Here is a 15,011-nt window from a genome sequence, read left to right as displayed (position 1 = left end):
TGTCTTTGTGGGAGGGCTGCACAGCCCTGGTGGGGTGCATTAGGGACCAATTGGATCACCCCTTGAGAGATTAATAAAAAGCACAGTACTCCAGTATCAGTTCTCCAATAACTGCATATAAACCGATCAGTCTAAAGCAGCTTCCAAAATGGGCTACAGACACGGACCAAACTTGGCGTATTGATGCTAGTGTATTTTGAACACATTGCCATATCAGTACTGAACATTATGCATGATATTTAACAAATACATGAATAGTACATATCCATGCAGTATTATCAAGCAGTTTACAGTATCTTGGAATATTCTATTACTCATATTAGAAAAAGAAATCTCTCACTGGGTCATCAGGAATGCGTAAGCATTACTATGACATTATTCTGAACTCTTGATACAAAGATACACATACTAGAAAACTTTGCTTCTGGCAGTTTCATACACATTAAAAATATTTCCAATTCACAGTTAAGGCATACAATTTTATCAGTACCCCAACATTCACACTTGCATCTGAGTGAGTAAAGTAAAATGTTTTGTTTTTATCTGATGGTTCAAGAGTATCAAAACAAATTATACTCTTGTAGCCTTGTAAATTAGAGGACCAGAAGAAGATATTCAAACCCAAACTGCATCTTCTGAAACATCTAGTTTTCCTGGGGTTGCCTCACTTACAAGTGCAGGTAGGGAGAATCTCTTGTTCTGAGTATTTCTGCGTAAAAAAAAAAAATCTCTCTTGGCACCTGGAGATTAGGAGGGAGAATTGTGGCCAGATCTCTTCCTGGTGATACTAGTTTTTCTTTTTGTAAAGACAGTTTGACAGATGTGTTTAAAAATCACAGTTCTTCCCACCTGCAGTCTGAAATGGTTCAACCTCCAGAAATCCACGTCACATGTTACTTCTAAATGCATAGTTCAGCCCTGAGTGATCTCAAACTGGCAACAGATAAAAGCATTTTTCTTTTCAAGACTTCATTTCCATGTAGGCCTGTTTTGGTGTTCTGCAACCAGAAATTGTCTGTATCAAATGGAGTGCTTTACCACATTAGAAAACCTACTAGTTTTCTAATAACATTCCAGTGTTCTAGACTCAATGGAGGGAGATTGTGGGAGTGTTCATCTTGCCTGTAGTTTCTTCAGAACATTAAAACCTAGATTATACAATGCTGTGTCAGCTGTCTCCACAGCAAACAAACAAAAAGTTATCACAGATATCGTTAACGGTCATTTGATGCTACCATATTCTAGATTTAGCGTAGTGGAAGGTCGCGCTCCCAGATTGACTCAAAATGCATTCACTTGGAAGAGCTGCTTCATACATCACACCATGCACATGAGAAACTTACCCAGCTGCTGCTGATGCTACCAAGGATCCATACAATCACTTCCCCCCAGTGGCTTTAACTCCCAGTTATATGTTTGTTAGAGGAATCAAAGGGTAAAGCTTTTTTCCTGGAGTGTACCAGCTTGGGGATGGTGGTGTTGGTGTTGCAGTTCCCCTTCACAAATGAAACCATCTTCATCTAGAAAATCAGTATGTTAGGAAGAAAGGTCCCTGGCCCAGCCACCTCCCTGCTTTGCAGGTAGATTTTTTTTTTAAATTCACTGGAGGACATTAACAAATATAGTTGTTCCTGTTTGCAGCCTAACACGGTACAACTTAGGAAGCCCATTGCCCCCTTATTGTGCTGGACACCTGTACTGGCCCTTATTTTCAAAACACAAGCTGAGGATTATTTGGTTAGATCCCACCATTCCATTCTGCAGAAGGAAAGCCCTGTACTTAGCTGAGTGGAGTGGCATGATCCAACCCTGAGCTCTAGAACCAATTCTGGTATCTCTCCCCTTCAGAGAGTTGGCCGCTGAGCTTCTTCCACACTTGGTAGAGTCATTACATACATGGAGTAGTTGTTCTGTGTAGGAAAGCTGCTCCAATGCCAGTGGAAAACAAAAGCAGCTCTCTTGCCCTGCCTTCCATGCATAGAACCCCACAATGGGCTCCTACTGCAGGTTGGTAAATGAAGGAATCCCAAGCTGATCTGCAGACCCATTTCTGTTTGCACAGAGTATTGCTCATGCAGAAACAGGCGCTGAACGCACCCGTCCTCCCCCAGTCGACTTCCAATGTCTTAATGCTGGGGCAAACGCACACCTGCATCAAAAACACTATGCTCATCACTAGTAAGGTTCAGCTTATGAGTATTTCTCGATTGACCCGAGTGCCTCTGACCTAACAGCAAACATGAATAAACTCAGCCCTAGAAAAAGATACTGTGGCTCTGCTGTGGTATCATCTCCCGTGAAAAATAGCAAAGCATTCATGGCACCCTACATGTGTTTAAGAAATTCACCTTGAATAACAAAGGCTCCTTCATTAGAGTTCCCTAGAGTAATGATGCTGTGCACTTAGAAAATGTACTCTCTAGTCCAAGGATGCAATTGTCTGACCCGCGCCAAATATACTGCAGTGTTCAAGAGTGAGGATTTACTTCTTACGGATGCAGTTCTGAAGAGTAATAATACTACTAATACTATGCCACTTTGTAAATTTAGCAGAATAGCTTACATCCTTCCAACTAAAATGAGGGATGTGGCAGGGCATCCTCCTCACCCTAACTATGCACCCTTTTCAAGGACTTTAAGTTGATGCCTGCTCCCTTCAGTGGCATTATGAAGGCAGATTCCAGTAAACATTAGATGCTTTCGAATGTGCCTTTGTGTGCCCAGAATGATCTGGGATAAATGCTCATATTCGTAATGCAGTAGAGCCACAGTCACCTGCTACCCAATAATAATATTATGAGTGGATGTACTGTGGAATCATTATTCTGAAACATACAGTATTTATATATATTTTAAAAAAAGAGACTAGCTTGCCATATTCTCTTCCAACACACCCTACCCCAGAAAATCTGATTTCTCTCGAATCATACAAGTCAGTATTCCTGAACCTTCTTGCCAGTGGAGGCGTAGTTTGAAAACTAGAAGTGCCCATCTCTCTTATGCCTGGAAAAGTTCTTTTGTGAAGCACATAGGAGTAAAGAGTTACCTGCCCATAGAGGAGACTCCGCTCTATTTTTTTTTAATCAGTAACTGTTTTGGATGTGGCTCCTCTATGTGTTGGTAATTCTCCCTAGCCTCTGTACCAAGAGTGATGGAATGAGACAAGCAGGGCTTTTTTTGTAGCAAGAACCCCCTTGCATATTAGGCTACAATCCCCTGATGTACCCAGTTCTTCTGGAGCTCACAGTAGCCCTTGCACTAAGAGCCCTGTAAGCTCTTGGAGGATTGGCTACATCAAGGGTGTGTGGCCTAATATGCAAAGGAGTTCCTGCTGCAAAAAAAAGGCTTGAATTCAAGCACACCCAATGGAAAGACGTGGGAGAATTGCCAAGTCCTAGTGCAAGTTGACTGAAAGGAGGAAGACCTTCAGCAAGCAACATCCTCTGTGGGTGCAAGCTCATGGTAGCCTTTTGTTATGTAGAGCAATTTTTGAGTTAAGTAGCACCTTAAAAGATCAACAAGATTTCCAGGGTGTACACTTTTGAGAGTCAACACTCTCTTCATCCCATACCAATACTTTGCCTTTCAAAAGCTTCTGCTCTGGAACACTTTTTGAACTTCAAGGTGCTACTGGACTTGAAACTTGCTCTTCTACTGCAGGCCAACACAGCTACCCCCCTGGCACTTTCTTTTTATAGTCAGTTGGGTTCTTTCTCAGTGCACTTATATCACTGGCACTGGGTTCACTCTTTCCTCAGTACCAAAGAAAAACATTAATTGGCTAGCTTTGTGAGGAACCCTTCAGCACTAGAGTAATGGGGCTTGCACATCCACACTAAGGTGACCTGGGTTCCACATTCTGTGTAATCCATCTTCCTTGGAACGTCCTTGAGCTTGACAGGGCTTCTTTTGTAGCAGGAACTCCTTTGCATATTAGGCCATACTCCTCTTATGTAGCCAATTCCAGGAGCTTACAAGGCTCTTAGTACAGGGCCTACTGTAAGCTCTAGGAGGATTGGCTATGTCAGGGGTGTGTGGCCTCATATGCAAAGGAGTTCCAGCTACAAAAAAAGCCCTGGATCTTGATCTGCAGAGGTTGGGAAAGGGTGGGATCCTTCCACCAACCTTGGTTTGACCACACTAATTAAGGAGCATCTCTCAATCTGGCACTTCCTTAGAAGATGGCAATTATGGCACATGTTGGATACCCTTTAAAAATCCTCATCTTCCAGCCATTTCCTTCTACTTCAGGGAAGTAAATGAGACTAAGTGAATTGAGGATGGGTCTGTGCCATCCCCATGTTTTAGGATTCAATGTACTTTGAATATAGACAAGTGAAGACAAATATTTTGAGCCAAGCTGAGGGGGTGGTGATAACATCTCGAAGAAAGTCTTCAGAGAAGGTCCAGCACTCTTAGTCAGGAGAGGCTACTCCAGACCAGTTAGAGAGGAGAATGCAGTAGTTCCCATTTTGACCAAACATCTGTCCTGTCAGGCTCTGCCCACCTCGGCCCAGTTCCTCTCCTTGAAAGGTTGCCCCTGCAAATTGCTTCTCAAGGGTTCATGTTGCCCAGTACCATAAAGAAAAGGGCCCATCTGATATCTTCTGCACAGAGGTGGTGCGTGCTGATTCCCCACACCCACCACAAACTACATTTCCCTTACCCATTTCACACCTGCTATTTCTTCTATCACTTTGGACTCTGATTTTGCAGAGTAGGGGTGTGTGTGGAAGTGTGTGTGTGTGTGAATGCATACGTGAGCAAGAGAGTGTGTGTAAATACATACATATCTGTATAGATATGCTGTACAGATGTTCATTAACACATTTTTGTATCTATATGCAAATGAACTGGGGGGAGGGGTAATAGGCATACGCATATTCCACACACAGGAATTGCATACTTCAGGCAGTATATGGCGTGTGTTTGCATATGCGTGTGTGTTTCTTTGTACATTCCTGTTTTTGCATGTATATACCAGCAGGTCTTTGCCTCACAGTTATGCTAGAGTTAGACCCATTGACTTCAGTGGGAATTCCAACCAGGATTCTTGTTATAAAAGGTTCTGAGAACTCTGAAGTGTCCTCTGCTGGCATGAATCTGTCATCTTCGCTGTTGTATTTTATAGGAAAATTCTATGGGCAACTCCAAACCAAACCAAACCAAACAAACAAACCAAACAAATGGCACTAAAATGGTTCATAAGAACAGTTTCTCCCCCCCCCACCCCAAAATGTTTAAATCCCACCTTCCAGATTTTCCTTGGAGGTGTTTGGATAGGAGTGATAAAGGCTGTAAAAGGTCACATAATTGGAGCAGTTAAATATGATAGAGACTGGAGTGAAGATGATTCTGATCTATGTTTGCAGTTTGCAAGAAAAATAACTTGACAAAGAAGCTGAAATAAAATGCACAGATTTCTTATAAACACAAGAATAAAGGGGAAACGTTTCCTTTTAAAATGTGGTTTTAAGTACCCCAAGAAAGTGAATCAAAGAGCTTTAGAGAAGGCTAAAGTTTAACTAATACATTGAAAGCAATCCGTGTGGGTGCCCAGTTTGTTCCCACCTAATTGGGTTTGCCTCTAAGAAAAACAATTCTGAGAAGGCTACCCTAATATCCAACCATGTGTTTGAGAGGTGCATTTTTTAGAGCCAAGCTATGCAGTAAATGGATGTATGCTGGGAGTGGGACTGAGCCACTTCATATTGTAGGTGGGGGAACCCAATATTTGACCTGTATTTTAAAAATACCCTATATAATGCCCCCCCAGCCAAAAAAAGATAATAAGTCTTCTCCCCTGTGTTAGTTTTATATGTGTACTAAGGTTAAACAGGCAAGGATTCAAACATTCAACCCCCATACCTGTAACTCTGGTATGGTTCAAGTCAGCAAGAGAGACACAAATGTGCTGATTGTGTAGGTTGGATCTTAAAGAAACCACACAATAAGAGCATCCATAATTTGCACTGAAATGTTATTATTTTTCCAATGTGGCCCTTTGGAATGGAACTGGAGTACTGAATGCAGCAAATGTCTATTGTATGTTGTTGGCATGAATAAGTTTGCCTTACATGTGTACATGGTACTGATGATGCTTGTGTTGAGCTCTTAATGTGCCTAAATATTATACGCTGTATCTATCTGTCTAGCTGTGTATGTATGTGTGAGTGTGTATATGTATACCTCATTGGTTCTCAAAGTGTCAGGGCAGGTTTACCAAGGGAGGTACAAATGATTGCCATAGGGGATGGCTTCCCTCATCCAATCTCTTGATTGGGTGAAGAGCCCAGAGGGCCCACCCACATCTTCCCTCAATCAGTGCAAAGCCTAACATCATGTGGCCCATCTCTTTGGTTAATGATTAACATTGAGAATCAGTCTACTATAAATTTTTCCGAATATATCATTCTCTGGGGGGACAAGTTAACATGTTTTGTTTTTCTTGGATGCATGATGGGGGGTGGAATATTCCTGGCTTAACATGGCTTACTATGACAGTTTGAGAATCACTCTCTGGTACGGATAGCTAGATCTGAATCTGTCTGTCTGTCTATGTTGTATCCTGGAGAGATAACACATTTATTTATATTTATTTAGATTCATAACTGATTTGCAATGCAGCAAGTTTCCAGCATATGGTTTTATAGACAACCTGCTTCCTCCACCCCCACCCCCAATTCCAAGCAGCAGGTGTGTCCCAGATAGAAACTAACTGCCACAGTAATAATTCCCCAAATGGTTTGGAAAGTAAAACAGCACCAGAGCTATCGTGCTGGGATATCTTTAAGCCATTGCAAACTCAGTCCCTAGACTATATCGATTATATTTTATCTGTGCATCATCAGTGTGCAAGTTGAACATGTGGGTGTGATTTACTGGTACAGGTGTCTTGCGTGCACACAAACATGCACACACTTAGATACAATTTTACGCAGTTGCACAGACACATTTTAAACACATAGGGACTGTAATTACCCTCAACCAAGCCCAAAAGTTTGCTTTGAGTTGGTTCATATATTAGAAAAATTGTGGTAGGCAGGGCTGACCCCCAATTAGATGTACAGTGCATGATAGGAGATGTTGTCCAAACATGCTTTGCCCTCAACAGGTTCAAGTGGGGTATATTTCTCATATTTCCTTGGAAAGCTGTACTAAAAGAATTGACCAAACTGCCTTCAGTTGTTTGGAAGGTCATATTTCAGCTGAAGTCAGTGCATCCCCCTTATGCAGTGGGTGGGGGGTGGGGAGTGGTCCAAATGTTTAAAGGAGTTTTTTAAAAAAATTATTTGTATCTTGGTTTTGGGGGTAAATGCAGTATATGCTTTGGAATATTCCCATACATACTGCATTGTGTTTCTCTGTGTACGTACATGCATACGTTTCTTATTTTCTTCTTGAATAAAGGCTTCATCCCGTCATCTCTGCATGTAAGAGATCAAACTCCAGAAAAAAGAAAGAACAAAGAAAACTTAGATTTTTTGATCTTTTTTACAAAAAAAATTATAAAATAACCTGACAATATAATACACAAAACAACAAAACCAACTGTTTGAAAGAGAGAAAAAAATACAACAGCGCAAAGACAAAAAGAACAATCCTACGAACGTGTCGAAATCCTCTTGACTTTCCATTTTGGGTATTGATCTGTGTATTGTTTCAATGTAGGCGGTTTATTGTAGTCTGTGGCGTATTTGCTGAGAAACAACAACTTTAACAAAAACTTCCGTCATTCTTCCCCCCTCCCCCCATTGACAACCCCCTTCATTTCCCTACCTCTTCTACTCTCCTCCAGTCTCTCAACGAACTTTATGGTACTTTAAAAAAGAATAAGAGGGGGGACAAACTCCAGTATATTTTCTTCCCATTTCGCTGATCAAAACTTTTTATGAACAGCAAAAGAAAAAAAAAAATGATTTAACAAAAGAGCTCTCTTTTTCTTTCCCCCTAATGCCACACATATAACCTTTCATGCCACAACTGAAGACCCTTTAAGGGACAAACATTTTATTTTCTCCTGTTCTTTGTTTCTTTGTCCGTTTCCGTTTTGGATCGAGGGATTTCATCTGACTGCTGTCCATGGCAGCCAGTCTGGAGACCTGTACATGCGTCCACACAAACAGAGGCACATGAAGCCCTTTTCTTGCCTGTACAGGGTTCCTTGTTCTTCTCAATGCAGGATTCAGTTCCATGTGCACAAAGAAATGCGCACATACCGAAATAAATTAGAAAGTTCATATGAGTAATATAGCTTTGTTCATCAGCCAGATTTCCTACGCCTACAAAAAAGAAAAAAAAATCCCAGATGGAGGCAATTTATAATTGTTCCCTCCTCCCGCCTACAGTAGCCAATTGGCTTGGTGGGATCAGTTAAGTTTGTCTACCCCATCTAAGTAACAACCTAGACAAGCACTGAACCACTCACAAGACAGGTGCTACATGTATTGCACACGGTAACTCATGGTTGATTCTGTTGTGACACCAGGTGGTCCTGAAGACAGTAGGTGAGATCCAATCACTTCCTTTCTGCTACACAAAAGGCTGAGGGAGAAAGACTTCTTTTGATGCTGCTCTGCTTGGAAGATGCCTTTCTCTGCTGAACGGAGACTGATCAAGAAGGAGTTTATTAGATCCACCTTTCTAGAACAAAGTAATCGGGTCCAACTACATGGGAACAGAAGCCCTTTCAGGTCCTGTAGATTTTTGTGGGAGAGGATTAAATGCATGCTCAATTCCTCCACTGAAATCAGCAGGTTTAGCAGTGCTGAATATAGGCTGGATTTCCCACCCCCACCCCCATGCATCTTCTTTTGCACACGTACTCTCTTTCTATACTGTCCCCTGCTGGATTATATACATTGAACCCACATCATGCGCAATATCTTCTGCCTTCCTTCAGAGGTTATCCTCTTGAACTTTTTTTTGTGTGTGTCTTATCAAAAGTACTGTGCTTCTCTGGATGTAAACGCACCATCCAGACCTCAAGCTATTGGGTAGTAGTGTCAGAGTCGCACAATTCCCTGCTGGCTTGAACATCAGGGACCCCTTGCCCGTCTTCTCATGGCTGTTGATAAGGAAAACTATTTTGCCTGTTATACGTTTATTTTTATTTTTTTAAGATAACTGTTTTTCTCACCTCACAAACTATATTCTTCTTGACTGCTGTTATCCTTCATATCAGCAGCTCTCTTTCCCAATTCCCACAGAACATTTCTGTTGTCAGGACTTCTTTTGTATCAGGAACTCCTTTGCATATTAGACCACACCCCTCTGGTGTAGCAAATTCTCCAAGAGCTTACAGTAGGCCCTGTACTAAGAGCCCTGTAAGATCTTGGAGGTTTGGCTATCTCAGGAAGATGGGGCCTAATATGCAAAGGAGTTCCTGATACAAAAAAAAGCCGTCTGTTCTGAAAACCTCTTGTAGATGGAGGTGCGGGAGGCTTTGGACAAGGCACACTCAGTTGGCCTTCTTAAACAGGAAGGAACAGTGCATGCAAAGTGAGAATTCACTCACATTGCCTCTGACCTGCTTGGGTGCCTTGTGCCAAAGGAGGGTACTGTTGCAGTGGGTGATCCTTTTCCAGTCTTCAGTCGTTGCCAAGTGGCCAGGATATCTGCCCTTAGCTCTTATGAAATCTTACCTTTAGAATACCTTACTAACTTCCATCAGCCATGCAAGCTGAGATGGATAATAGCAGGGACAGGAAGAATCCGTAAGAGGAACTCTCACTGAAAAACAAGCTCTTGAAGGCGGGGAGTGGGGGTGTAGAAGAATTGTAGAAGTCTGTGGGACACTCCGTTGGGATGTTAGATCCTAAAATTTATGCAAAACTATTTCATAAATAAACTGAGATTTAAGGTATGAGTAACCTGGAACAAAGTGGTGCTCTGGGTCAGGGACTATCCCCATTCCAAACATCAGAGAAATATATTTTTCTAGTGGGCTTATTATTTGGGATGGGGAGGGGGGGAAACAAACTTATTATGAGTTTTTATAAATAGAACATAATTCCCAGTTGAAAATAAAAAAAACCTGTCTAGTGTTATTTTTTTTTTGTAGATATAAAAGAAATCAATTTGTGCATCCTTAGGATTTTGTTTTGTGGCGCATATCAGAAAAAGCTCCCTCGATCCAAAAAGGGGGGAATTTTGTTTTAAAGAAGAAATGTATCCCTCTACCTGTCCTATCTACATTATTTGAACAATTTCCCTTTTTCTTCCTATCATATGGTGCTTTTGGGGATTAGAACAGCTTTGGAGCCTTGGATGTGCAAAGATTTATACAGACGCTTAACCTGAAGCAAGATCCCACCTCTTCCAGACCATTTGCAAAGTTGTCTTTGAGGACTCAGCTCTGTGTAAAGTAAAATTATGCTCTGATCTCTTGTCTGTTGTACCTCAAACCACACAGTCAGCTGGATGGTTCTTCTGCACACTCCCCATTGAAATGATGGGGAGCCCTGTAAGACCACAGTAGTGCTTTTGCACAGCTCCCATCTCTTGCAGGAGAATTTCCCATTAGACTGTGCCCTGTATCCCTGCTGGTTTTTTTCCCCTCCTGTCATATTGAACCACACGTGTATTATTCAGATTCAGTCATTTTACATGGAAAATATTCTTCTAAGGCAACAGAAAGATCTAAAATGCAAATAGGAATATTTATCCCAAGTAATGTGAGGTCCTATGGAAAACTCCCAAAATAAACCAGGAAACAAAGAGGTTTGCAGTTTCCTCATACTTCTTCACGTTCTCTTTTTTCACATAACAATGTCAGAGACATTGTACCTGTAAGTAGCTCCCTCTTAATCCTGTGAACTGGATTCTAGAATCCTTGCATTCACATATCTGTAAGGAAACCACTTGCTTCCCTGGATGATCTCAATGTTTTGTCTGCCCTCTCTTTATTTTGCTTTGCTTAGGGTTTGTTTGGTGGTGAAAAATGCTATCCAGTTTGCAATTGACTGAGGGTGACCTCATTGAGTTTTCAAGGGAAGAGTCTAGCAGGTGGTTTGCCATTGTCTGCCTCATCATCATGACCCTGATATTCCTTGGTGGTCTCACTTCCAAATACTGACCAGGGCTGTCATTGCTTAGCTTCCAAAATCTGACAAGGCCAGGCTAGCCTGGGCTATACCAGGTCAGGTTGGGGCTTATTTACACTCAGGGCTTTTTTTGTAGCAAGAACTCCTTTGCATATTAGACCACATACCCTTGATGTAGCCAATCCTCCAGGAGCTTACAGTAGGTCCTGTAAGAACAGCCCTGTAAGCTCTTGGAGGATTGGCTACATCAGGGGTATGTGGCCTAATATGCAAATGAGTTCCTGCTACAAAAAAAGCCCTGTTTACACTAAACTTTCCACTGGTTCAATACCACTTTACCTGCCATGGCTTCCTTACAAATAACTCTGAAAACAGTGGTTTGAAGAACCAACTGAAGATCCTCTGTTGCGGAGATTACAATTCCTCTTTGGGAAGCTGTGTCAGTTAAGATGGTTCATGATGGGTGTACATGGAAGTGACTGGTGGCAGTTTTTAAGAAAGAGTGAGAAAGTAGCCCACCCCCACCCCCCGGAAAAAAAAAAAGAATTGAAATTTCCTGCGGAGAGTCAACATCTTTGCCACAAGTAGAATACAACCTTCCCCATAGCTCAAATATGTTAGAAAATAACATCATGTGCTCCTATTTGTGCATCACTGTAAAAGGAGTGAACACGAAGTGGCATCCTCCATTGTGTGCACTGGAAAACCTTTGCAGGCCATGAGCCCTCTTGGCTTGTGGCTAACCCAGCCTTGTCAGAACTCAGAAGCTAAACAGAATCAGCCCCAGTTAGTGCTTGGATGGGAGATCACTGAGGAAGTCCAGTGTTGCTGTGCAGAGGCAGACAATGGCAAACCACCTCTGTTTGTTTCTTGCCTTGAGAACCCTGTGGGGTGGCCATAAGTAGGCTGCTGCACTGCACAGTCCATAGTCATGTTCAAGGCTACACCCACCCCTGTCCCATGGTCTTTGCACCCCCAAGGAATGCTGGATCAGGGCAATCAATTTGGCTTTTTAAAGGAAAAAACAGAATGAGGTGGATCTATGTTTATATAAATCCAAGTTAGGCTGTTGTGTGAATCTTGGTAGGGTTCAGGGCCCAAATTTGTTAAAGGAAATGTCTCCCCATCACACCTCTGTTCCTCTTCCTCCTCTCTCTCTTCTTCAAGAATTTTTTCCTCTCCACTCTTCAGTTCCTTCCCCACCTCCGTGTGTAAATACCAGCTGCTGTGCGTGATGGGTGATTTCCCCTACTCCTTCTCTTCCCCACCCCCCTCTGTTTTTTCGTGGAAAAAGTTGCGTTTGTTTTGTTCTGAATGCGCTTTACTGGCTGACTTCGGAGGGTCTGAGTGTTTTTTTCTGGGGAAGTTTATTTCTAGATTTCTTTATGAATTCATTTGTGTGGCTCTTTATTATTATTATTTAAAGATGGTCCTTTTTCATTTGGAACAAAAAATAACAATTTGTTTTTTCTTTTCAATGTCTGTCCGAATGTGCTTAGTTAAAGCCAGTGACTAAATGCTAAACTTTCCCAAATGCTCGACGGCTTGCACGCTCTCGCCAACGGAAGTTGGTCAAATAAAAAGGTATCACCTTTTGCCTGCCTTGTGTCTCTCCGTGTGTGTTCAACAATCCACTCCTCTCTTTCTCTCAGTCTCCTCCTTTAGCCATTTTAATTTATGGTGGATCTAATTTGTCTTCCAAAGGGAGGCTTGTCAAAGGAGTTGACATCCTCCAAAATTACTATTGTTTTTATTATCATTTAGATTTTATATCCCACTTATCTCCCCAGTGGGAACCCAAAGCAGGTCACAACAGTGTTCTCACATCCTGTTTTATCCTCACAGTGACAACCCTGGGAGGTAGGTTAGGCTAAGAGAGAATGACGCGTAAGGTCACCCAGTGATCTTCCAAGGCAGAATACAGATTTGAACCCTGGATCTCACAGATTCTAATCCAACAATCTAATTGCTATGTTGTTGTCATGCAGCATGCGAAGGAACTTGGGCTCCTGTCTAACTCAGTGTATCACTGTTGAAGCCAAAAATACAGGGTTCAACTCAGCTAGCTTTTCCACTCAACCTCAACCAGTTCATCTCCTTACTACATCCTTATCTTATGGGTCTGATCCAGGAGGACATCTCTTATGTTCTTGTGCCTGGGTTGTCAGAATTCAACAGAGCAGGAGCTGAGTTAGTGTGAGCCAGCTCACAGATTTTTAGCCTCCAGCTCACACATTTTTGTCTTGGCTCAGGAAGGATGACCCCAGAGCACAATAATTTATGCATCAGCTTACAGCTTTATTGCCAGTAGCTCACAACTTTAATGCCAGTTGCTCACAAAGTACAATTTTGCTTACAAGACTCTGCAGCTTAGAGGGAACACTGGAAGAGAACACAGTTCTCCCCCAGAAACCTGGCAGAACAGAATGGAGGGGCAGTGGCTTAGTGGTAGAGCATCTGCTTGGTATGCAGAAGGTCCCAAATTCAATCCCTGGTGTCTCCAGTTCAAGGATCAGGTAGCAGGTGATATAGAAGACTTCTTTCTGAAATCCTGAAGAGCCTCTGCCTGTCTGAGTAGACAATACTGACTTTGATGGACCGAAGGTTTGAATCAATACAAGGCAGCTTCATGTGTATATGTATAATGACACTGGAATGGACTCAGCACGGAAGGTCCCAGGTTTGGTGTAGAGGTTAAGTGTGTGGACTCTTATCTGGGAGAACCAGGTTTGATTCCCCACGCCTTCACTTGCAGCTGCTGGAATGGCCTTGGGTCAGCCATAGCTATTGCAGGAGCTGTCCTTGAAAGGGTAGCTTCTGGGAGAGCTCTCTCAGCCCCACCCACCTCACAGGGTGTCTGTTGTAGGGGAAGAAGATAAAGGAGATTGTAAGTTGCTCTGAGTCTCTGATTCAGAGAGAAAAGTGGAGTATAAATCTGCAATTTTTCTTCAATCCCCAGCATCTCCAGCTAAAGGGATCAAATGGAAGATGATGTGAAATAACCTCCACTTGAGATGCTGGAGAGGCTGTGACAGTCTGAGTAAACAATACTGACCTGGATGGACCAATGGTCTGATTCAGTACAAGGTAGCTTTGTGTATTCATGTGACACTGATGGAAGTATCCCTCCATATTCTCAATGGACGTACCTTCCTCTTGCTTTACAAAAAAACCATAGCCAACCTTACTGTAGGGAGCTCAGGGCTTCAAACATGTCTCTTGCTGATCCTTCTAGTCTCACAACATTCCTGTGAGGAAGGACTGGATGAAGGTTACCTAGTAACACCTTGTGGTTGGATGTGCCTCTTGGAGTGCCTCTTTCCTTGTGGCTTGGAGTGCCTCTTTCCAAAGTCTAAAGGCCAGGTAGGGAGTGTGCAGCAAGGAATATTATGGAGAGAAGGAGCATCAGGAATGAAAAGCCTGGAAACCTCGCTGGGGTTGAGCTTATTTATTTATTTAAAACATCTATTACCTGCCCTTCTGCCTTCTGGAACTCTAGGGAAAGTGAGATCCAGAGTGAAATGTGGCATTAGTTTTCAGGCACATTGGCAGATGTTGTTAAGAAAGTAAGGATCGATGAATGATCTTGGTGAGAAGAAGGTTGGCCAAGAAAGAATGGTCACGTTTACACACTATGTGTGTGCACTGCTGTTGTGCAAAAGGATATGGAATAGTATATATCAGGACCGGATCTACATTTTTTTGAGGGGGGGGCAAAATTAAAAAATGGTGGCCCCTTATGGGTCCATTCTACCTTATGGGCCCATAGAATAGAATGGACTCCATACCCAATTTGGCGCCCCCCCTCCAGTGGTGCCCGGGGCAAGCACCCCCCTCTGCCCCCCGTAGATCCGGCCCAGGTATATATACATTGTAGCATTGGTGCTCAAGCATCTCTCTTCATAGTCCTTAGGACTATGTTCAAAAGCTGGAGGGCAGAGCTTGTATTAACACCTGGAAGCCAGA

At 42.5% G+C, this 15,011-nt stretch overlaps 1 protein-coding gene across 1 annotated transcript in view; it reads left to right on the top strand.

Moving 5' to 3' along the window:
• STX1B (syntaxin 1B) overlaps positions 1-7,474 on the top strand; it is a 68,424-nt gene extending 60,950 nt beyond the window's left edge. Inside the window, exon 10 of the mRNA XM_060256265.1 lies at positions 7,411-7,474. Within this exon, the coding sequence (XP_060112248.1) occupies positions 7,411-7,437 (27 nt within the window). The 3' untranslated portion in view covers positions 7,438-7,474. The remainder of the gene's footprint in view (positions 1-7,410) is intronic.
• The last annotated feature ends 7,537 nt before the right edge of the window (positions 7,475-15,011 follow it).

This window comes from Heteronotia binoei, chromosome 15 (assembly GCF_032191835.1).
Source record: "Heteronotia binoei isolate CCM8104 ecotype False Entrance Well chromosome 15, APGP_CSIRO_Hbin_v1, whole genome shotgun sequence".
NCBI classification, from domain to species: domain Eukaryota; kingdom Metazoa; phylum Chordata; class Lepidosauria; order Squamata; family Gekkonidae; genus Heteronotia; species Heteronotia binoei.
Note: the sequence above shows the minus strand (reverse complement) of the source record. Positions and strands in the feature narration are given on the sequence as shown.